This window comes from Choloepus didactylus, chromosome 27 (genome assembly GCF_015220235.1).
Source record: "Choloepus didactylus isolate mChoDid1 chromosome 27, mChoDid1.pri, whole genome shotgun sequence".
Lineage (NCBI taxonomy): Eukaryota > Metazoa > Chordata > Mammalia > Pilosa > Megalonychidae > Choloepus > Choloepus didactylus.
Window position 1 is genome coordinate 25,000,584 of NC_051333.1, and position 26,494 is coordinate 25,027,077.

General features: G+C 35.1%; 1 protein-coding gene across 1 annotated transcript in view; it reads right to left on the reverse strand.

Moving 5' to 3' along the window:
• The window catches only part of URI1 (URI1 prefoldin like chaperone), an 81,440-nt gene that overhangs the window by 32,561 nt on the left and 22,385 nt on the right, over nt 1-26,494 (reverse strand). Inside the window, exon 2 of the mRNA XM_037819390.1 lies at nt 9,738-9,772. Within this exon, the coding sequence (XP_037675318.1) occupies nt 9,738-9,772 (35 nt within the window). The remainder of the gene's footprint in view (nt 1-9,737; nt 9,773-26,494) is intronic.

The window sequence follows — 26,494 nt, forward strand, 5'->3', positions numbered from 1 at the left end:
ACAAGAAATAACATTTAATTTGCACCTGATATCCTCATGCAACATTCCTTATAGAAAACAGTAGCCAAAGCATCAAGGTAAGGCACGTAAGAAATGTTTAAATCTTTCTTCTGTTGACTCTTGCTAATCGTGTGCTATCTGCCCTATGAAAATGCACCTTTTGTTTTAAAAGGCAGCAGCAAAGGACAATATAACACAACTGCAAATCACCCTTACCCTTAAAGGATGAAGATCAGACAGATCCCATGGGAAACACCTTATTTTCATGAAGTTGTAAAAAGTATGTGCTACTTAAATGATGTGTATGCCTAATAAGTAGGGGTCAAGTATTCTGATGTCAGCAGCTTGCTCTGAAATGCAACAATACATATCAAATAAAAATAAAGGATTGATGGATAGAGGTAAGGGTATGTGATAAAGGTTCATCTATACAATTCTTTCAACTTTTCTGTATATTTGAAGATTCTCACAATAAAATATTTAAAGAGAAATGAGAGGAAGTACATGTATTTAACTTTTTCTTATATGCAACTGACAAAAATAAAAATCTTTGTTAAGAAAAAGAAAAACATTAAGTTTAGATCCCTGTTTGAGGCAAGTGATATAAAGACTCCAATCTCCAGATTTAAATAATAAAAAAGGAAAATAAACCTTACATCACTGATTGAAACTGTAACATTTTGCTACTTTCACTTTATAGGAAGAAGTTGGAACAGGCAAAAAATATTGACATTAAACCAGTTTTAAAAAAAGTCCCCTGCCATTTTTTTTCCTTTACACCTATATTCAAACACCCTACGGTACAAAACAACAACAACAAAAAAAGCAGAAACGTCATTAGATGCTTCACAGTAGGGAAAAAAGGAAAAGGATTTTATATTAAGTATTAGTATCTGGGTTAATACAGATGAAGAGTTCCTTTTTTTTTTTTTAAGTTTTTAAGAAATGATAAAACCTAAAGATTTTGGAATCTGTACATCTATGACGTTCTTGAAAATAAATTTTAGCATACTACACCCATTTTAGAACTTCCTATTCTGCATCCAAGAAAACCTTTGTTTCTATTCAGTTCACCAACTATGTACTGAGCGCCACCTCTGCCACCAAGCCTTATGCCATATGCTGCAGAGATCATCAAATACAGTGTGCCTGTTTTTTTCTTTCTTTCTTTCTTTTTTTTTTGTGCAATGCTTCTTTGTTAAAGACCCACTGACTCGATGGGTTTTTTTGGCCTCTAAAATTAAGAAAATAGGGGACTATTAAGTTTAGGCATGGATTATACATAGATAAAGAGAGAAATAAGTCTTCCATTTACAAAATCAAGAAATGATTTTTTTTTTTTTTAAACGTATCCTCTGAAACAGTCTAAACAAATTGTTACGGTTGTTATACTTAAAAACATTTTTGAAAGCAAGATCTAGACACTTGTGCTTTCTGCAATTTGGTGGGGAGAACACTCCAGATTAAGAATTTAAATGTATCGAATTAAATACCACTAGTTTTTTGTTTTATTTTTATGGGCATGGCAAAATACTATTAAGATAACTGAAATCCACCACAAATTTCAGTCCATGTAGTAATATATTCCTTTTTTTATAACTCTATTAAACTAAGGAAACTTACATGTCATCAAAAGATGGTGATCCATGTTCTTTATTTTTTGTCCATGAGAAAATTTGATTAGAAATACACAGCAAGATTAGCCTAATATAAAAACTTGCAATTTTTCAAAGGTCAGTGAAACAAAATTAACCAAGGACAGACAGATGCAAATAGCATTCTATTAGATTTCTTTGATTTAACTTTTCAACAATGAGACAACAGAGTGCAATGGATATAGGTAGCAAAGCTGTGACAATCAGAGGCAACTATTCTAGTTTCCCTCTACCAACAACCATACCTGTGTGACTTGTTAGTTCTCTGAGGTGCCAGTTTATTCAGTCATTAGGAATCCTTTGTTGTAAGAATAAAATGAGTTGTGACTTCAAATTTAAAGTTTATAATTTGCACAAAAAGGAACACATTATTCTAAATGTGAAAGAAATACCCCCAAAGTGCCCACATTAGTTAAGTTTAGGTGATAAATTTATAGATTTTTTTCTTGTTTATCTTCCACATTTTCTATAACTGTCCTTCTAGTATAATAATATAAATCATAAGGGAAGGACCTTTTAGAAAAGATCTGATGAGTTTAAAATTGACTTAAGCTTTGAATGATTGTGCCAATTCTTATTTAAACCTAACTATAATTTAAAGGCTTTACAATTTCAATTTAGGTTTTCTATACTAAAAATAGATAAGTAAAATTTTTTGTTGTTTTGTTTTATTAACTAATGTAGTGATTAATAACCATTTTAGGTCATTGATCCCCGAGAAACTGATAAAAACTCTCAACTCGTTCCTAAGAAAAAGGCCTCATATTTTGCATGTATTTTCAAGAGAAACCCTTTCACAGATTCCTCCAGATAAGCTTCCACCAAAGGGTTTTAAAACTGTGAAAAATAGCAATCCTGATCTTGAACCCACCAAACTTGTAAAATCTCAAACCAAAATTATCTTTATCTTAGTTAAAAATAAATAAAATGTAAAATAAAAAAGATAAGTGGGAAAATCCTTACCAATTTGGTCATGAGTTAAAAATGAATTCGTAAAAAGGTAAATGTAGGAATGCCTCAATTTTTTTAGAGCCTAAATTTTCCTAAGTCACACACTGATACCTCTCTCCAACTGTCCTTAGTATGTTAGAATTTGAACTTTTGTATCTCAAAACATGAACAAGCCCTCTGGATTATCAATGAGTGATCCACCACTCAGCTAGCTTCTGCAGTTTTTGCAATATTTACAGGTTCAACATTACACAGTGCTCTTTTGCGCTTAAACATTTTAGTACACGCTGCCCACATTTTATTAAAAAATGAATGGAAAATGAAAAAGACACTCAAAGTGCAAAGAAGAACAATTTTTAAGTAATACAGCTGAGACAAATACGAAAAATCATGAAGTATGCCATAAGCAATGAATCCTGAGCCTCAAACAGATAAACACTGGACTTAAACCGCTCATGGGAAATTGTGAGCCAAAGTACATGGACACTGGAAATACAACATCTAAGACTATGCTCTATATGATGATTTGTAATTAGGGATTTTTATAATAGTTTAAACTGCTTAGGAAAAAAAAATTCCCCCTATAACATACAAGTTTGCCTTTCAAGTACAGAAATGCATTAAGTATTAAGCTAGTTTGGTTGTTTCCAAAAACATAATAAAATGGCTAGGGGAACTCCTAGAAGTAACTAATTCTAATTACAACTTAAAAATCATTAACTAGTTAAAAAGGAGAACATTTGCTATATAACCATAATAATACAAATACATATACAGAATTAACAAGCTGAAGGGAATAAGGCAAAATGTTTTAAAAAGAGAGAGGGAGAATTAGTTTATCTTTGAATTATGGGCAAATTTCATTCTTTTATGTCAACCTTTCAAAAAATATGCATGTATTCATTTTTTACATTCAGAATAAAATTTTTAAAAGCTAATTCAAATTTTGTTTTTAAAAAACTCATTCTTAAAGCATTCAACTTCAATCTTTTTTTGCATCTTAATTTGCTCTGAAATTATCACATGCAAAATTATTCCAAAACTTACTTAAATCTCAACCCATATGCTAAAACACCATACCATAAAAACTATATGGCAAGAACTTGATGAACAACAGAGGAAGGGATTTGTATATATGACCCCTCCCCTCTTGCCCTAGCCCCTAAGGAGATTTTCATAAATAACTGCAGAAACTTCTACAACCAAACCATGTAAAATCTCCATAAAGTGTGAAAATTGTTCTCTGCTCCATTTAGGAAAAAAAAGAACAGGAAAAAAAGAAAAAAACCCAAATAGAAGGCCACATACAAAAAACAGTGACTGAAAACTTTGTGGCCAGTGAAACAGGGACTCTGAAATACATGATTTCCAATTTACATGGATACTGAAGAAAGAAGTCATCTCCTTGACTACAAAAAAATTTTTACATCAGTTTTAAAGGCATGCAGATCAAAACTTCACTGACAATGTCTAATAAAACAAATTCCATAAAATAGAAAAAAGGCATACATCAAGGCAACCTGGGAAAACACTTTCAGATTTTCATGAGAAATAGACTATAAACCACACCATGGTTATAGTGAAATAGTTCAGGTGCTTTTGTGAGGCAAAGAATCTCTCAAAAAGGTTGGACATTTTATATACACATTCACATACATGCATATATATATATCCTGATTGGCAGGAAAGATGGATTCCAAAAAAAAAAAAAGGAAAGAAAGAAAGAAAGAAAGAAATCTTCACCTATATTTTTAAATATTTTTGGTATGCTTACTTGGTTTTCTACTTTGTCTATCAACTATATTAGAAACAACTCTTCCTCAACACAAGATTTCTTGTCCAGTTTCCTCTGAAAATTAATAAACATCAAGTATTTGCTTTAGAATCCCTCTCAAAACTCATATGCTCAAGTCTTTCTGAATTTTTATGTCCGATTTAAAGCTATATTCTTTCCAATTTCAAACATTTGAACAAAATAAAATACCTTTTTCTATATTCTCATTGAAGACTATTACATGCAATTTCAGAAATCTTTCCTACTTAAGAACCATTTTATGGTGACTTGAAGCAAGACAGTATATGCTTTACAGGTCATATGCATACAAATTATGATTACAAATAATGGCTAACATACCAATGATTTACATGTGCCAGGCATCAAGTGCATTACTCCATTTAACTCTCATGAGTCAACAAAAAGTAAGAGATTCTTTTTCTTGTGGGACATGTTCTGTGCTGGTTTGGATGTATTATGTCCCCAAAAACACCATTATCTTTGATCCAGTCTTGTGTGGGCAGGAAACGTATTGGTGTTGATTGGGTTGGAGATTTCTGATTGGATGTTTCCATGGAGATGTGATCACTCAACTGTGGGTAAGATCTTTCACTGGATCATTTCCATGGAGGTGTGGCCCCACCCATTCAGCATGAGCCTTGATGAGTTTACTGGAACACTATATAAGCTCAGACAGAAGGAGCGAGCTTGTTCCCCCAAGAGGGACACTTTGAAGAATGCACAGGAGCTGAGAGAGGAGCTTCAGCTTACAGAGACATTTTGGAGACGGCCTTTGAAAGCAGACTTTTGCTCCAGAGAACTTAAGAGAGGACAAACACCCCAAGGGCAACTAAGAGTGACATTTTTGAGGAGCTGAAGCCTAGGGAGGAACATCCCGGGAGAAAGCCCTTTTGAAACCAAAACTCCAGAGTAGACGCCAGCCACATGCCCTCCCAGCTAACAAAGGTTTTCTGGACACCACTGGCCATCCTCCAGTGAAGGTACCCGACTGTTGATGTGTTACCTTGGACACTTTATGGCCTTAAGACTTTAACTGTGTAACCAAATAAACCCCCTTTTTAAAAGCCAATCCATTTCTGGTATTTTGTATTCCAGCAGCAGCATTAGCAAACCAGAACATGTTCAATAGAAAAAGTCAATAGTAGTGAATTAAAAAGGCCACAAGTTGTCACTCCTCCCATCAGCAGGTGGAATCTATCTCCTCACCTCTTGAAAGTGGGATGGCATTGTGAGTTCCACTGACCGAGAATGTGGCCTTGCAGTTTCCAATCTTTCTGCCCTGAGAGCACCAGGCAAAATAAAGCAGGATAAAAGGTCACATGGAGAGAGAGGCCTAGTCAACAGCCAGCACTAGCCACCAAACTTGAGGGTGAGGCCATCTGGACAACCCAGCTGCCCAGCCAGAAGTTGACCACAAGCAAGTGAACCAGTACAAGAACCCACAGGCTGAATCCAGCCCACAATGCCATTCACAGAATCATACACTAATATATTGCGGTTTTAAGCCACTAAGTTTTGGGGTAGTTCTACCAAGGAGCAATATATAATAGACATGGCTTCTTAGCAAGGATATAGTTTGAGATGTAGAAACCATACTCTCAGTGATGTGACCATTATTTATTTAAAAAAAAAAAAAGAAGAAACTAAATCTTATTTGGTAACCTTAAAAATAAGACATCCGACACACAATGAAATATATGGGGCTGAAGTAAAGAATATGAGTTAATTAATGATTCAGAACAATCTTTAAGATATGGTATTAAATGAAAAAAAAACAAAGGAAAAGAAAAAAGGCAGTGTGTATAGGCTGATTTCATTTTTGGAACACAATATATATAAATATATGCATACACACACACACTTTAATATAATTTGAATTTCAGAAAGTTAATGCAGAGTCTTTTACCTCCTAAAGATATACACTGAAGTATGCCCAAATGGGCATGCTACATTTTAGATGAACTTTAAAATAATGGGGAGGAAGTTGGGGGGAGGACTGAATATTTAAGACGGTAAAAGTTTCATTGAAACTGTGAGTTGATAATTATTGAAGTTAAGTGATGTGGTTAAATGGGAGCTCATTTTACCACTTCTGTCACCCTTAGTTTGAAATTTTTCAAAATAAAAAGCTACTTGAAAGCATTTTTATAAAGCTTTAATGATATTGCTCAGAAAGTCCTCTGCCCACCATGATATAAGGTGATAGATACTGGCAGAAATACTTAACATTCACAAATATCTACAAAGTTTGAGGGGTTCTTTTTTGTTTAATTTTTTCTTTATTCATTATCTGACAATTAAAAATGTTTTAAAGATTTAAGAGCTACTATTAATACTTAACTGAATGTCAGAGTGTTCTACCAACACTAACTCATTCGGTCTTCTCTACAACCCTGGAAGTTAGACAATAGCATCACTTTACAAAGAGAAAACTTAAAATCCTAGTACTCTGCCCAAGGTTACAAAGTTAGTAAGTGACAGAATTCAAATATGTGGGTCTATGACTCCAAATTCCATGCTCTTTAGGGAAGAATTTATTAAGTAAAAAGATACCAATAATCCACAAACAGGATAATTAGTTGCTGGTGGACCAAAGGGGAGGAAGCATACTCACAAGTTAATGAGAAAATAAGAGTGTGGATTTTATAACATCTTGTTTCCTAAGTTAAATAAAAAGGATTTTAAACAAAATTAAATAAACTTTTACTTAAATTTTTTAAATGCACACTAAATTGAAAATCACTAATTTATTAGTTATAAAACAGTGTTACAGAAATTCTCAAATGTTAGGCCAATCATGTTTTTTCATCTGTTATTAACTAAACAAATACTATAAGTGTTTTTAAAATAGTTCACCAAAGTTCTGGGATTTGAATTAATTTTTCTGAAAGAGATTTTATGGGGCAGGTCATGTTACCCCCAGCCCATTAGTTTTCTACAAATGTTTTTACTGCCTGCTCCATATTTTTTTTAATTTACTTACTTTTGAAGCCTAGAAAACACATTGCTTATCCCTTAATAAAAAAAATCTTTTAAAATTGCAGAAGCATGTATAAACACTGCTAGCATAAGAAAACATTTTTAAAAAAACATATATTTGTTCTTCTTTAACAAGATTTTTAGATTGCTATGCACCCATAGGAAGGGAAGCTTAACCACAAACCAAGCTAACACCAAGGGTTAAAGAAAAATTAAAAGAACAAGCTTTTAAAAGCAGTATGTGAGACACCCTTAAGAACAGTTCCACCCTCCAAACTCCCTCTGCACTTGTTTAAAATCTCTGCCAACAACACAAAATTATTGTAATTTCTCTGCTTATGCGTCTGACTAGGAATACTTCCACGGCAGGGAACCAAATACTGACAGAATATCACTGTCTGTGGAATTATGCAAATGTAAACATATTCCTAAAATTCCACAATGATCCCAAACAGAAATTTCCTGGCTTTCAAAGGGTGGAGGCACGTTGGTTTCAGTTTCTGAATATAATAGGTAAATTCAGCAGACATTTAGATTCTAAAAATATCCTAATACCATGTAGAGATCATCATTAAAAAACAAACAAGTCTGTTTCCCGAGCCATATCAAAAATGATTCAGAAGAAAAGACAAATTTTAAATGAAAAAAATAATTTTAACTCTTTAATACACAGATAAGGTATTATATTACTTTAAAATACATGTAGGCAAATATTCTAAGCTCCTGTAATTTGGCAGCTTTGGAAAACTGGAAAATAGGATTTAGGGTCACAGGAACATGCCCTGAAGAAAAAGGTCACATTTCTATCTGTGCTCAGACTTGTGCACAGTACAGCTATAGCATTTGTAAATTAAAGGGTTATATGTCGAATAACTGTGTTACTGGTCTTCACCTACTCACACATTTACTGAGTGTCTATTATGTGCCAAACACAGTGGAGAGTACTGTGGATTAAACGATAAGGGACTCTTACCCATAAAGAACTCTCAGTCTCTAGAGAAAGAATTTTATAAAAAAACCATTAAGTAAATTACTCACACATTTGTGTAAACTAGTCTCAGTACTGAGTAAATCTAATTTTTTTCTAATTTCCCGAACCCCTTACCAAAACAGTAGCTAGAAAGTCCACATTAGTAAAAATTCCCCCGGGGAATTATCTGTAAAATGGATCACTATGGCCAAATTTGGCAGAATACAAAATGGTTACTTCTTTGGCCAAGGATTGCATTTCAAGTTTTAACCTGGACTGCATATATAATGAAAAGCAAATTGTCTGGTATGGAAATGCTGATAGACTACTACAATCCTGCACTTATTGAAAATTAATAAAGTTCCAGAATTTTTATTTATAAAGTGGATACCATTAGTTTTAGATTATTTTGTACAAGCCAATAGTCAGAATTTAATATGATGATGTGTACAGATTGCACTGATTTTCACTCTTATCCACTGCTTGCAGCCTATATGCATTTAAACCAAAACATTTGATATACACTAACTATAAATTATTTCCTTGGAGATCTCTCAGGCATGACGAAAAAGCCTCTTAAAATAAATTTAAAATATTATATGCTTGATGGTGTATAACCAAAGGTTTAATCTCACCACTAAAGGGGCAGTTACCATGATTTTGCAATAACCCTGCAGACAATAATCAAAACAGCTCCTGTTGATCTCTCAGTAAAATCTTCGTAAACACAGCATGGATATATTGTAATTTGATATCTGTAAGATCAACAGCTATACCTCATGACAACTCACAATATTTTTTCGCCATTTTATTCACCATTGAGCATTTTCCTCAGAAGCCACAGGAAGATGTGTTATTTACCAAGCATTGTCCTATTAAGTACAGATTAGCACATTAAAACAGCAATGTTTTCTCTCTTCCTAAAAAAGCACAGTCCATAAAGCAAACACTGAGATGCAGGCAATTAATGAGATTTTTCAAACTTTGGGAAAATATATTTCCACCATTATTTTAAAACAACTGATTCCAATTATCTTTCTGCTATAAATATGAGAAATATTCCCGAAAGAGAGTTCTCTATGATTAGTCAGGTTTGAAAATTTGTCAGTATCCACTTCAAAGTGACATTAACATTATTCTAACTTTAAAAAAAGAAAAAAAGAAAAAGGAGGCAATTAAAATAAAAACAAATTGGTTACACTGAAGTTCAGGAAATCAGGGAACATGTAATTCAGAAAAGAGTTAAAGACAATATAAATTAGCATCAAAGGCATTCTAAGTGGAGACTACTAGAAGAATTCAATTAAAAGTTACAAAAAGACAGAACATACTTTATTTAAATATAAGCAGGTATTTCAGAAATGTAGTACAGACATCTTTCACTCACCAGTGCTGGATTTTCTCTCGGCAGTTACTGACCACCTGTCATGAAAACAGATAACTACTCATGAGAAAACAGGGCTATGCATAGAGCTGTAACATCAGTATCAAAAAACAAGAACAGTAGCTTTACAGATTTAATAGTATCTCAGCATACATTTTTATTTGTCAAATGCACAGAGATGTGAATGTTAGTTTTTAAGCAGCACACTTTATCATAACCTTCTAATGCAAGCTGATAGCTGCAGAACAAATTACAGCTTTCCGATTCATACGTTGGTACAAAGCCCGCTTCATAACTATTAGGTGACATATGATATAAGATAACTAGTATTTTGTACAATCTGCAGACCTATTTTCAATGCTACATATTTTGTAGAATACGCAAATGTTATAAATAACAAGAAACCAATGTAACATCCACGTTTCATCAGCAAAAGAAAAAAAATGACAGTAGTGAAAATACTTTATTTTGTCAGTCTATCTCCAAATGTTTTCACCTGTAATTTTTATTCTGATGTATTAAAAATGAGCTCAGTGATAGTGTTCTACTACATTTTCAAGAAGAAATACTTAGGATAAAGAGATGCTCTGAACAGCCCATTTGTTCCCCAGTGAATTATGATAAAATTTTAAACACTTCATAGCCAGCTTAAACTATGTTTATAACACTAAGAAATAAAGCACAGAGGTTACTTGTTTTCCTTAGAGATAATTCAGTAGTCTCAGAATGCTCAGAAAACAAATAAGAGCACTAATCGGTAAGAAAAGAGCACTTGAATTGCAATTTCAAAAATAACACTATTTTCAAATACTGCTGATCACTGTTTTAAAATTTTCTGTTAATAAAAATTTCAAACACACTCAAATACTGTAGCACCATTTTAGAGACAGAAGCTAAAGAATAAAAGCCAAAATTCTTAATACAAGGCCATGCAAAAGAGACAGCAGTATTATCTTGTTTGAAACAAACTGTTCTAGTTCACTATTATAAACAACAATATTGTCTCCAGTGTATGCTCAATGCTTCACCCAAAAATCACACAAATTTTGGGGGGCCTGTCACTAAATTCCTCTATTATAACATTTAATTCCTGAAATAAATGTCCTCCTTTGGGACATTTTAAATACTAAGGCAGCAATCCTGTACCAAAATACATGCTGTAATCAGATACCCAACCATACTACACATTAACTCAGCATAAAAAGTCCGTTTTAGAATGAAGATCTCTCAGTAAGTATCAATCACAAAGCAACACTTAATAACAGTGGTAATATATAATAGAGTACTGACTTTACATCTGCAAGAGCCAGGCTAAAACTCCATCAATACATTTCACTGTTTCTGATTTGGCAGTGATTATAAAATAGACAAACAGGATTAAATGTAAATTGAAAAAATTTTCATGAAATCCTTTTTATAAAAAAGGTTCCTATTTAACAACCCTATTAAAAAATGAGACCCCAAAACAGTCAGGATGCTTTCCAATCCCAATGCATGTGTTTCCAAGCATGAAGTGAGCCAAAAGCACAAAAAGAAAAGCCCTGCAAACCATAAGAGCAGAATGTTCATTAACCTCTACATGATAATCCTTTCATAGCTGCATATTAACTAGTTACATATTCATAATCATTTACATTATTTAAAGGACCTTCGATAAAATTTTCTAGGCTATATCCATTAGTGATGGTGTTAAAGGTTACAGAAGATAGTCTACTTAATGTTTCCAGGAAGCCTTTTTAATTAGTAAATATGTAAATTTGGTGCTAAGCTTTTCATGCTTAAAAACCAAGTCACTGGTAGAATGGCATGTGCTTCTGCCGTCACTCCCCATAGACCCCACTTTATTCTAGCCATCCTTCCCCTAGACCCCACCACTACAAACACCGATTTTAATTTAACTCTGCTTTCCTAAATGGTCTCCTCGGAAACAGATGCTCAAGGACAGAAAAACAACAAATTCCTATTTCATAATTTATAAGAGAAATGTTCACTAAAAAAACACTGTCTTACATTTTAAGTCTTTATTACTTACACATAGTGTTTAGAACAGGGACTTCAGTTAGGCACTATCCAAATAAAGACTAGAGCAGTGATAATTTGAGACCCAAAGAAACAAAGGGAAATTAAGGTGAAAGAGGCAAGTAAGAAAATAAATGAAATAGCCTTCTGATGGTATGTCTACTGCTATACTTGTTTGTATGATTCGTGGCCCATCTACTTTCAAAAACCATTTAAACTTGAGTAGTCGTAATATATTTTGAGATGTCTAGTGTTCCCTTTGACAGAAAGTTATTCAAAAGGATAAATTAGAAAATTTCTGTAACTTAATTGTCAAGGAAAATTTTAGAAGGGAGAAAAATCATACGATTCAAAGTTCAATTCACCTGGGTAAAAAAAAAAATCTTATTTTTCATGAAGTTCAATAACTCCAAATAATCTTATTTCTCCTGCAAGAAGACTCAGATTAATTCCTTTAGGTGTTAAATAAATCAAGTGACTATAAGCTAGTGAGCCTAATTCTATAAGCAACTCTTGAAAAACAAACAAAAATTCATTACTTTATTTTCCTAGACAAAAACTTTTCTTAAAGATAGCTATCTAGTAACAATGCTAGTTTTTTTTTTCTTAAGCTTACCAAAATACGCAAATATTTATAGAATCCATTATTATTCTTAAGGGAAAAAATCCTTTTGGATCATTTTTATTAAAAAAAAAAAAGTTGGTTACTAGGCTTCAACTAATAAAATAATTGTCCTAGTAAATTCTTTAATGCAGTATTGACTGCACTTATTGCCAGGAATTTATAAATAAAACACATCTAGTAGTATGGCAATAAGATCACAATAAAGAAAAAAGACTGAGCTGACTACCACTTTTAAAAATACATTCTATCATTGAGAGTCTTTATCAAGAACCAGTAGCTACAAAGCACATGGTACACTTGTTTTACAACTCAGAACTGTCCTACCCTAAGAATAATAATAACATTGGTATATGCCAAGCACATAAGGAAAACCAAGTTGTGAACAGCTCAATGAGGTAGGTTTTAAACCCTTTTAAAAGATAGGAAATCTGTGTTCACAGATTAAGTGACTTGTCCCATATTATATAAGTGTCCAAGAACTGGGAAGGGATGGAATCTGCTTTAAAACTGGGTCTAGCTAATCCTAAAGCCCAAAGCCACTGTAGCGGGGTGTTCCAACCATCATATGACTTACTGGGTAATAGACGAGAAGCAGCTGTTCCCATCTTCAGTATTTCTTCCTCCTTCTGCTTCCTCCCCAAACCCTCACACACAAACAAGACCTTGCCAATACGGAGAGTAAAATACATAAGCTTAAATTTACCAATTCACAAATCTAAATCCTTATTTCTGAAATGCCTCATGCAGCTCCTGGCCCTTTCAGGTCAAGTGACTAAGTAAAAACAACATATTTCCCAAGCACCATTCCCTAGTGTTTGTTTGGCGGCAGGGGTGGCCCCATAATTACTATCACATCTCATCATATTCTTAAGGCACTTAAAACAACTAACAAATTTAGATGCACTGGATAACAATGATGGACAGTCTACACACAGTGATTTTTCTTTGTCAGTGTTAAAAATATTTGATAAATTTTAAGGTCAATCAACTATTTAGAAAACAGAGTTAATAATTCCTTTGCGGTTTTCCTCAGAAGTTACTTTTTAAAAATTGTTTTGTCAATGAATGATATTCTGTTTTAAAATGTAGTAAGATCTCCAGCACTTATTTATTTCTATTTGTGCAATTTATTTTGGTAACAGACCACAAGGGGGCATCCACCTATGAGTTTTCCATGATAAATACAGTGCCACATTAAAACTTGACTGACAAAGAAAACCTAAAAGGGTAACAATTTACATAAGTCGATACTTCTCTCAAAAAATGCTTCACTTCATTTCTAAAACTCTTCTCACTGTATTTCAATTTCAAACTCTTACTGTATGAGTTAATGTATAAAGTAACAGTTTGAGGAATGAACTAATCAGAGCTGCCTGAATTTACATTGGTTTGTTTCTCTTGCTGAACTGTATCAAGACTGATCTTACAATTTGGGGTTTAAAACTGCTGTTCTCCCCTGGGGGTGGTGAACCCAATGGATACTGGACGTACACAGTTATCTGAAAGTTACTAAAAAGGTTGAAAGTAAGTTCTTAAAGGAGAATTATACAGATGTATAAATGTCACAACCAAATTGTACAAAAAGTGTACGCTGACAAAATTAGTAATATATATATATATATATATAATAATATATATATTATATACTGATTATAGGTTTCTAAAAAAAAAATTACAATAAAACAGTGTAATAAACTGAGTATTATCATATAAAAACTGCCACAAAAGAAAACCATTTCAATTTTGAGCAAATTTACTTTCTAAATATTCTGATAAGCAATACCACTAAAGCTGCTACCAAAAACTAATTATATGCAGGCCCTTCTTAAAATACTTAAGTTCTTATTTAATAATTTAGCTAGGATGTGATCAAAATGATAATCTTAATCCTTACTTTTAAGTTTAGTTCAAATTTCTCCTAGAAACCATGATAATACATTTTCTCAGTATTCAAACCTCTTCTCTCTTTACCCAAATATTGGACTATATCTAATGAACTTCTATATTGTACATCTCATTCCCTTATTGTTTTAACCTATGAATTGTGCTCCTTTTTGTTTCCTTCAATGTTTATCACACATAACCTCAGTTAATTTATAATATAATAAACAGTTTCTCCTACTACAAATATTTAAGACTGGTAACACATCAAGTTATATTCTAAGAATGAAGACAGTGACATGTCTGGAGGTTTTGTTTCCGGTGTTATTTGAATTAGTTATATACTATACTAAAGTATAGTATATTAATTGTATATACTATATTACTATACTAAATTAATGTACTGGTTGAAAGCTTCATGAGGCAAGGACTGTATGTCTTATATTCACCAATGTATATACCTACAATACAATAAGCACTCAACAAGTTGTTTTTAAATTAGTACACATCAAAACCCTCAGGACAGATGTGCTTCTCAATTCAGAACTTTTCACATTTTAGTAAAGTAATACAGTGCACATACCATCTATTACAAAAGACCCCCAGAGAACACCGCCCTGTATCAAATACACTAACATTTGTAACAAAACATATGAATACTAAAATCAAATGGGATAAATGACTCACATCAGTTCCATACACTTTTGTCAACAAATGAATATGCCACAACCTTAGCAATTATTTTGTTTTCAGAGCTTTTATACTTCTGAATTTCATATAAGAGGATGTGACCTGTATTTCTGAATGCCATGTACTATCTGAACTATCAGGTTACAGGCCCATTGTTTTACTAGTAGTATCAACTATTGCCTCTCCAACTCTAAATACCTTACCTTCCTCCTAGAAACCCTGCCCTCTCTCACCAAGAATAGGCAGAAACAGGTCACAAAACAAATCCAATAAATTAAAAAACATTGGAAACATAACAATATAAGTTCTCCAACCACAATGAAATGAAGCTAGAAATCAAGTAACAAAGAAATGGAAAATTCACAAATATGTGGAAATTTAACAATGTACTCTTAAACAACCAATAAATTAAAGAGAAAATCACAAGGGAAATCTTGAGGCAGTAAAAATGAAAATGCAACATACCCAAAATGTTTGGGATGCAGCAAAAGCAGTGCTGAGAGGGAAATTTATAGCTCTAAATGCTTACATAAAAAAAGAAGATTCCAAGTCAGAAAGCTAACGTCAAAACTGGAAAAATTATACAAAGAAGCACAAACTAAACCCAAAGCGAGAAGGCAGGAAATACAAAGACCAAAGAGGAGACAAATGAAATAGAGAATGAAAAAATAATAGAGAAAATAAACAATCAAAAGTTAGTTCTTTGAAAAGATCAGTAAAATTGACAAACCTTTAGCTAAATTGACAAAGAGGAAAAGAGGACACAAATGATTAAAATCAGAAACGAAAGAGGACATTAATACCAACACCACAGAAATAAAAAGGATCATAAGAGAATACTACAAACTGTATGCCAACAAATTTAGAGAAACCTAGATGAAACAAATTCCTAGAAACATACAATCTATCTACACTGACTCAAGAAGAAACGATATCTCAACAAACAATAACTAAAGATATTGAATTAGTAATCAAAAGCCTCAAAATACGTCCACAGGGGAATTTTAGCAAACATTCCAAGAATTAACACCAATCCTACTCAAACTATTCCAAAAAATTGAGAGACGTGCACACTCCCTAATTCATTCTATGAGGACATTATCCACATATAAAAGCCAGAAAAAGACAACACAAGAAAAAACATTACACACCAATATCTCTTATGAACAAAAATGCAAAAATCCTCAGCAAAAAAACTAGCAAACCGGAGACGGAAGAAAATGGTGGCACACGGGAGTGGAAGCTAGTCCAGTCCCCCTGGAACAACTAATAAACAGCCAGGAACAAATAGTAAATAATCTGGAATAACTTCAGGAGGACAAACACGACTGTCCACTCATCATACAGCAACATGAATTGGGAGGAATGCCCGACATTGCAGGGTAAAATCTGTAAGTAAAAATTGTGGATCCGAGCCAGGAGCCCCCTCTCCCCACAGTGAGAACTGCAGAGCCTCACGGCACTAGAGAGCAGCACTCTCCCAAACTGCAAGGCCCCACTGTGCTAGAGAGCAGCACTCTCCAAGCAAGCGAATATAGCTCAGCTGAGCTCCAACTGGGGTTTTAATTAGCAAGCTACAAATCCCCAACAAGCAGACGAGGCTGTTGGTGACAACTGACCTTGGAGAGCCAGAGGATCTCTCTGGGAAGGAGGGGGAGCCCAGAGGACCGGGTGCTGTCTCTGGCCAACAGGTGAAACTAAGGGGGCCGCAAACTGACCCTGAAAGGGGTCTTTCTGCCCCTTTTCCAGCTCAGTGGAGAAGCCTCAGCCATTTTCAATTCCTAGCACTCAGACCCAGACAAGGGTGGAGACCAGAGTCAGAGATGATTCAAATGCAAATGACCTCTCCCCAGGGGGTGTATCTTCCCTATGAGGAAAGAGGCAGTGCCAAGCCCTACTACCCATCTTCCATGCAGAACCAGACCCCAGAGCCCTCGGGTAAACAGCCACAGGCCACACCAGTTACACCAGTTGGGAGTGACAGGCTGACAGGCCCCACCTGCTGGGCAGAAAAGCACAGTGGCTTGAGGCCTCATAGGGTGTACCCATCTTCTAAGACACACCCTCAGGGAGATCTGAAACTATTGCCTTCTTCCAAGACTTGAGCCCGTTCTGGTCTAGGAAAACCTGACTGGGGTAACCAAGGAGACCAGACGCCCAGAAACAGAAAACTACAACCTACACTAGGAGGGGTGAAGTTATGGCCCAGTCAAAGGAGCAAACTTACACTTCAACTGAGATACAGGAATTTATGTAACTAGTGCTGGATCAGTTCAGAAAGTTTAGGGAAGATATAGAAAAAGAGATGAAATGTATAATGAAAACACTGGGCATACATAAGGTAGAAATCTAAAGTTTGAAAAAACAACTGACAGAATCTGTGGAAATGAAAGGCACAACCACAAGAGATGAAGAACACAATGGAGACATACAACAGCAGATCTCAAGAGTCAGATAAAAACACTCCAGAACTGGAGAACAAGGCACCTGAAAGCCTAATACAAAAGAACAGACAGAGAAAGGAATGGAAAAATATTAGCAACATCTCAGGAAACTAAATGACAACACGAAACGTATGAATGTACATGTCATGAATGTCCCCGAAGGAGAAGAGAAGGGAAAGGCGGTAGAAGCAATAATAGAAGAAATAATCAATGAAAAATTCCCATCTCTTATGAAAGACACAAAATCACGGATCCAAGAAGTGCAGCATACCCCAAACAAAACAGATCCAAATAGGCCTATGCCAAGACACTTAATAATCATATTATCAAACATCAAAAATAAAAAGAGAATCCTGAAAGCAACAAGAGTAAAGCGATCCATCACATACAAAGGAAGTTTGATAAGACTATGTGCAGATTTATCAATAGAAACCATGGAGGCAAGAAGGAAGTGGTGTGATATATTTAAGACACTGAAAGAGAAAAACCACCAACCAAGAATCCTATATATGGCAAAACTACCCTTCAAATATAAGGGAGAGCTTATTCTCTGACAAACAGACAATGACAGAGTTTATGAATAAGATACCTGCTCTACAGGAAATACTAAACGGAGCACTACAGACAGATAGGAAAAGACAGGAATGACAAGCCTGGAACACAATTTTGGATGATGGTAGCACAATAATGTGGGTACACTGAACAAAGATGACTGTGAGTATGGTTGAAAAAGGAAGGTTAGTGGTATGTGAGACACCAGAAGGAAAGAGGGAAGGTGAAGACTGGGACTGTATAGCTTAGTGAACCTAGAGTGGTCAATGATTATGATAAAATGTACAAATATGTTTCTATATGAGGGAGAACAAATGAATGCCAACCTTGCAAGGTGTCGAAAAGGGTGTGGTGGTGGGGAAAAAGTACAATCAATGCACACTGGAGCCTATAGTTAACAGAAGCACGTATTATGCTTCCTTTAACGTAACAAAGGCAATATACCAAAGCTAAATGCCTATAAGAGGGGAATATAAGGGAGGGGTATGAGATTCTTGGCATTCGTGATGTTGTCTGACTCTTACTGTACTTTATTTTTATCTTTTCTTTTGTTGCTTTTTAGCTGTCATTTTTTTGTTTCTTTTCTACCTTTTTTGACTCTTCCTCTCTTTTTGGAAGAAATGGAAATGGTTTCATGTAGATAGTGATGGTGGCGAATCATAATTACGTGATTATACAGGGAACCATCAACTGTTTACTTAGGATGGAATGTATGATGTGTGAACAAAACCATCTTAAAAAAAATGGGCTGATGGATGAACCCTGAGGACATTATATTGAGTGAATTAAGTCAGACAGAAAAGGACAAATATTGTATGCTCTCACTGATAGGAACAAATTATAATACGTAAACTCATAGACATGAAATATACGATATAGAATTAGGCTAAAGAATGGGGAGCAGTTGCTTAATATGACCAGAATGTTTAACTAGGTTGAACTTCAGCGTTTGGAAATGAACAGAGGTGACAGTAATGATGTGTGAATGCGGAGGAAAGGGGAAGTTTAAAGTCATGTATGTCACCAGAAGAAAAACTGGAGGTTAAAACATGGGAATGTTTAACACAATGAATCTTGTGGTGGACAATGTCCATAATTAACTGTACAAACATTAGAAATTTCTTTCATGAACTAGAACAAATGTATGACACTATAACTAGAAGTTAATAACAAAGGGTTATAAAGGAAAAATGCATTTATTGCAAACTGTGTACTACAGTTAGTAATATTTTAACATTATTTCATCAATAGTAACAAACATACTATACCAATACTGTGAGTCAATTATGGAGGTGGGGTATGGGAGGATTTGAGTTTTCTTTTTCATTTGTATTTCTTTTCTGGAGTAATGAAAATGTTCTAAAATTGAAAAAAAATTGTGATGATGCACACACAACTTTATAATGGAATCATCAACTGATTGTAGACTGTGGATGATTGTATCATGTCAATAATCGCAATAAAATTGAATTTTAAAAAAAGTCTCCAGGGAACAGCTAGAAGGAAATACCTGAAACTGCTGAAGTGTAATCCAGTAGCCTTGATTCTTGAAGATGACTGTATAACTACACAGCTCTTAAGGTGTGACTATGTAATTGTGAAAACCTTGTGACTGACACTCCCTTTATCCACTGTATGCACAGATGAGTAAGAAAACAGACAAAAATCAATAAACAATAGGAGGGTACAAGGGGGTATGGGATGCTTTGGGTGTTTTTTTTTTATTTTTATTCTTTTTTTATTTTTTTGGAGAAATGAAAATGTTCAAAAATTGTGATGACGAATACACAACTATATGATGATACAGTGAACCACTGATTGTACACTTCGGATGATTATCAAGTATGTGAATATATCTCAATAAAATTGCATTAGGAAAAAAAGAAAAAGTTATCCAGGGAAAGAAGTCCTGGTGAAGAAACCAAGGTCTCAAATTAAAAACCTGAAGGAATAAGGAGTAGAAGATGGCCTCACTAAAAGAACAATCCAGCCAGGATGCAGATCATGACCTGGCTGGATTAAAGTGACCAACTCCCACTCAATCTGTCTAGCAAAAGAAAAGTGTGAATGAATCTTTATCAGAGGAAGATACCATTTTCTGGTTCATCCATAATTTTTTAATATGCAATTCTAGCATTCAAGAAAACACTCCTAGGATGCCAAGAAGCAGGACCATGGGACCGAAAATCAAGAAGGAAAAAGAAAAAAGGAAAAAAATAAAAGAATCAAACCCAAAGGCAATCTAAATATTGGAAGGAACAAACTAGGACATTAAAAAATAATGATTAATATGTTCATAACATGTTCATTAAGGGACTCAAGAGTAACAGGGAAAGACAGACATACCAAAAATGGAGAATTTCATTAGATAACTGAAGTCTATGTAAGAAGAATCGATGGAAAATTTTAACCGAAGTATCTAAAATTAACTCAATAAATGGGGTTCAAAGGAGATTAAACACAATAGAAAACAAGATTTTTGAACTGGAAGACAATTCAGTAGAAAATATCCAAATTAAAGCTAAAAAATGGAAAATACAGCGGAACCTTGGTACTTCACTGCTTTGAAACTCGCCAAATTTGGTACTCAACATATTTTGAGGTGAAAATTTTGTCCTGGTACTTGTCATTTGTTTGGTACTCAACATACAAGCTACAACTTGTCGGTGTTGGTTGCCTCATGACTCGCAACCCTTTCCAGCCAAAACAAAGAAAGGGTCATGCATTAGTCACATGGTAGCTCTTGCCCTGTGCACATCCCCTCTGTGGTCTTATCTTAGTTTCTGTGGTCATTTTGTATATTTTAGCACTTTTTTTCTCGTCATGAGTCCTAAGAAAATGAGCAGTGACAACACTGAGCAGAAAAAAAAATTACTTGGCATGACCATTGAGCAAAAAAAAGAAATAACAGGCAAATATAAGAGCAGTATTCACATTACTGATCTTGCTAGGGAATTCGGTATGCCTAGAATAGGAGTCTCCACCATCATTTAGAATAAAGAAGCAATAAAAAACGCTGATGTTGCAAAAGGAGTTAAAGCAAAGCAGTGTCTCAAACCTTCAAGGAAGTTGAAAAGCTGTTATTAATTTGAATAAAGGAGAAGCAGTTAGTGGGTGATGGTGTATCGGAAGCCATGATTTGTGAAAAAGTGAAAGTGTTGCATGCCAATCTTTTGAAAAACAAACAGGGACTGAGTGATGAGTGTTGAAGCTTTCAAGGCCAGACATGGCTGGCTTGATAATCTTAAAAAGAGGACCAGCATCCATGGTGCCATGAGGCATGGCGAGGCAGCAAGTGCTAATAAAAAGGCTGCTGATGAATTCATCTACACAGAGGCTGAGGGTTTTATTCCCCAACAAGTTTTTAACTGTAATGAGAATGAATTTTTTTGGAAAAAAATGCTGAATAGAACCTACATCACAAAAGAGGAGAAGGCATTACGAGGCCACAAACCAATCACTTTACTGTTGTCTGTGAATGCTAGTGGGGACTTAAAACTCAAGCCTCTGCTAGTCTATCATAGTAAAAACCTGCAAGTTTTCAAGAAGCATAATGTTATAAAAAGCAAACTCCATGTGATGTGGAGGGCAAACAGCAAGGCTTGGGTCATGAAGCAATTTTTCACCGAGTGAATAAATGAAGGTTTGGTCCCTTAGTGAAAAAATATTTGCTGGAGAAAGATCTGCCTCTGAAAGCTCTCTTACTTTCGGACAATGTGCCTGTCCACCCTCCAGGCTTGGAGGATGACTTACTGGAGAAGTTCAGCTTCATCACTAAGATTCTTGCCCCCCAACACTACTCCTCTCATCCAGCCCACGTTCCAGCATGTCATTTCAAACTTCAAAAAGTTGTACACCAAGGTGCTTTTCCAGAGGTGCTCTGAGATCACCTCTGACACCCAGTTGACCCTCAAAGAGAGCATCTCAATATCCTGCACTGCCTTAACCTTACTGATAAGGCCTGGAACAAAGTCTCTTATAGGACAATGAATTCCGCAAGGAAGAATCTGTGGCCAGAAGCTGTGACTCAGACTGACTTTAACGGCTTTGAAGATGACCCTAAGCCTGCAGGTACAGAGGGTACAGTTGTGCAGAATATTGTATCTTCGGGACAATCCGTGGGTCTGGAGGTCAATGCTGCTCATGCTGAGGAGCTAGTGGAGGAAAACAGTGAAGAGCTTAGCACTGAGGAGCTGCAGGAAATACAGAAGGAGCAGCAACAAGAGGTGGCTGAAGAGATTTCTTCAGGTGGAGGCAGAGATAAAGGAGGATGTCCCCAGTTCCTTGATAAAGGAAATGTGTGCAAAATGGGCAAAAGTTCAAAACTCTGTGGAGAAGTACCATCCGGACAAAGCTCTGACAAGCAGAGAGGTGAATTTATTGAATGACCAATTTCACATTTTCAAGAAATCCTGAAAAGAAGACAGAAGCAGCCCTCATTGGATAATTTTTAATGAAGGTAACAAAGAGTGTGTCAGAGCCTGTGGTGCAAGTTGAAAAAAGGCAGAAAACAGAAAGAACACCTAAAGCCTAAGTGCCCGATGTTCTACTGGAGAGGGATCCTCCTTCCAAGCAACACCCCATGTAACCTCTCCTCCGCACCACTCTCCTCCCCCCATCCCATTAGGCCATACTCTTCTCAGCACAGGCAAAGAAGTTTTTATTTTATTTAATCTAACTATTAATTTTTAGGTTTATTTCTCATGCAAACTAATGACATACAACCGTATCTTTTTACGTATTAATTTTACATATTAAAAATGTGCGTTGTCTTTAGTTTGGGAATGCATTAAATTTATTTACTTTATTCCTTATGGAAAAATTTTGTTTGGTGCTCATCATGCCTCCCAGAACCAATTAATGACAAGTACTGTGGTACCACTGTACACAAAATACTAGTAACAGCCAATAAGACCAATGAGACCAGTAAGACCAACGAGAACCAGATCATAAAACTCCTAGAAGAAAATGTAGGGAAGCATTTTTGAGATCTTGTGGTAGGCAATGGTTTCTTAGACTTTACACCCAGAGCACAAGCAAAGAAAGAAACACCATGTGCCTGAAGATCCAGAAAAGGAGGGGAGAATGAACGTGGCAGAAGCAACATTTGAACAGAAAAATGACTGGGAGCTTTCCAAAACTAACAGGAAGGTATCAACAAAGCTCCAAGAAAACCAAAGAAGATAAATATGAAGATTATATAAAGGCAGAACATACTTAGACTAATAAAAACAAAAGACAAATAGAAAATTGTATTAGCAGCTTGGAGAGTGCAGGAAGGGGGGCAGAGGGCAGGGAAGAGATACATTGTCTTCAAAGGAACAACAGTAAGAATTACAGCGAACTTCAACAAAAATGATGGTATTCCAAAGATAACAGAAAGAAACCTTCAAGTGCTGAAGGGAAAAAAACTCAAAATATAGTTAAACATTTAGGGCTATATATTTCCCTCTCAGCACTGCCTTCGCTGCATCCCATCTCATTTTCATTCATCTCAAGGTATTTATTGATTTTTCTTGCAATTTCTTCTTTGTCATAATCAGCACACAAAAATCAGTAGTATTTCTGTACACTAGTAATGAGCAATTCGAGGAGGAAATCAAGAAAACAATTCCATTTACTACAGCAACTAAATGAATAAAATAGGAAATAATTCCATTTACAATAGCAACTAAATGAATAAAATATCTAGGAATAAATTTAGCCAAGGATATAAAGGACTTCTAAACAGAAGACTACTAAGAATCAAAGAAATCAAAGACCTAAATAAATGGAAGGACATTCTGTGTTCAGGGATTGAAAGACTAAATATCACTAAGATATCAATTATACCCAAATGGAGTTACAGAATCCACACAATCCCAATGAAAATTCCAACAGCCTACTTTGCAGAAATGGAAAATCCAATTTATCAAATTTATCTGGAAGGGTAAGGGGCCCCAGGCCCCAAATAGATAAAAACATCCTGAAAAAGAAGAACAAAGTTGGAAGACTCATACTTTCTGACTTGAAAGCATATTTCAAAGCTACAGGGGTTAAAACAGCATGGTACTGGCATAAAGAAAGATATATTGACCAAAGGAATCAAATTTGAGAGTTAAGAAATAGATCCTCACATCGATAGTGAATTGATTTTTGACAAGGCTGCCAAGTCCACTCAACTGGGACAGAATGGTATCTCCAACAAATGGTGCTGGCAGAACTGGATATAAAGAGCAACCAAATTTTAAAATGGCATCAAATATCCAAAAGAATTAAAGAAGAGCCCTATCTCATACCTATATAAAAATTAACTCAAAAATGATCAAAGGCCTAAATATGAGAGCCAGATCATAAAACTCTAGAAGAAAATGTAGGGAAGCATTTTTAAGATCTTGTGGTAGGCAATGGTTTCTTAGACTTTACACCCAGAGCACAAGCAACAAAAGAAAAAATAAATAAATGGAACCGCCTCAAAATTGAAAACTTTTATACTGCAAAGGATGTTGTCAAGAAAGTAGAAAAGCAACCTACTCAATGGGAAAAAAATATATGGAAACAACATTATCTGATAAGGGCTTAATATCCAGAATATATAAGGAAATCCTACAACTCAACAAGAAAAAAGACAAATAACCAAATTTTAAAATGGGTAAAAGACTTGAATAGATATTCTTCCAAAGAGGAAACAAAAATGGCTAAAAAGCACATGAAAAGATGCTCAACATCATCAGCTATTAGGGAAATGCAAATCAAAACCACCATGAGGTATCATTTCACATCTACTAGAATGGCCACTTTTAAAAAATCAAGTGTTGAAGAGGATATGGAGAAACAGAAACACTCATTCACTGCTGGTGGGAATGTTATATGGTGCAGCTGCTGTGGAAGACATTTTGCCAGCTCCTCAGGAAGCTAAGTATAGCACTGCTATATGATCCAGCAATCCTGCTACTATGTATATACCCAGAAGAACTGAAAGCCGGCTCGCAAACAGACATTTGCACACCAATGTTCAGAGTGACATTATTCACAACTGCCAAAAACATGGAAGAAACCCGATCATACAATGAGTGGATAAACAAAATGTGGTATGTACACACAGTGGAATATCATTCAGCTATAAGATGGTAATGAAGTCCTAAAGCATGCGACAACATGGATGAACCTTGGGGACACTACATTGAGTGAAATAAGCCAGACACAAAAGGACAAATACTGTGCAATCTCACTAATATGAACTAACTATACTAAGCAAACTCACAGAGTTAGAATCTAGTATACAGGTTACAAAAAAGAGGGTAGAGAATGAGGAGCAGACGCTTAATTTGTGCAGAATTTTTAATAAGGTTGATTGCAAATGTCTGGAAATGGATAGAGGTGATGGTACACATTGCAAGTGTAAGTAACAGTGCTGAATTATGGGTGTGACTGTGGATGAAAAGAGAAGTTTAGGGTCATGTATGTCACTAGAAGGAAAGCTAGAGGACAAAACATGGGACTATATAACATAGTGAACCCTGCTATGGACAATGACAGTGATCATTAATAATACAAGTGTAAGAATGTTCTTTTATGAACTGTAACAAACATACGTCGCTATTACAAGGCATATGGGGAAAAATACACCTAATGCAAACTACAGACTATAGTTAACAGTAAAGTTTTAATATTCTTTCATCAATTTTAAGAAGGGTACCACATGGATGCAAAGTGTCAACAAAAGGAGTATAAGGGGTATAGGGTTTTTCTTTTTGGCGTAAGGAAAATGATCTTAAATTGATTTTGTTGGTGAATGAACAACTCTGTGATTATACTGAGAGTCGCTGTCTATACACTTTGGATGGATTGTATGAAGTGAATAATCTCAGTAAAACTGCTTAAAAACAGTTATAAATGAAGCAAATAGGTACTCCAAAATAATGGAAAAACAAAAATATTTATGCAAATAAAGGCAATTCCTTGCCAGCAGACGTGCACTAAAAGAATTACTGAAGGTATTCTTCAGGGTAATATAAATGTAGAAAAAAACAAAGAGCAACTGAACAGGTTAAAACCCAGGACAAAACACATACTCAGAAAAGACCAGAGAGGACCCTACGCTTCAACTTGGGACATTCTTCACGTTCATTGTTTGATTAGCTGGTGCTCTGAATGAGTGCCAGCCAATCCTGAGACAATCTACAAAGACCATGAAAGGTGTATTTTGCGTTTGCTTCGTTCCTTAGCTCCTGGAATTCCAGAAAATTGGACACATCACTAGCTGGATACAAACTTAAGGAACTAACCGCTTGCGGTAGCTTGAAGCTATTATGTACCCCAGAAAAGGCCATGTTCTTTTAATCCATTCCTGTGGGTACAGACCTGTTGTAGGTGAGACCTTTCAGTTAGGTTGTTTCAATTGAGATGTGACTCATCCCATTCAAGGTGGGTCTTAATCCTTTTCCTAGAGTCCTTTATGAAAGGGAAAAAAAACAGATAAAGCCCAAAGGAGAGAAGCCCAGAGAAGTTGAGAGACAAGGACACATCCCCAAAAGCTGAGAGACAAGCCAATGAAGCCAGAAGGTGAA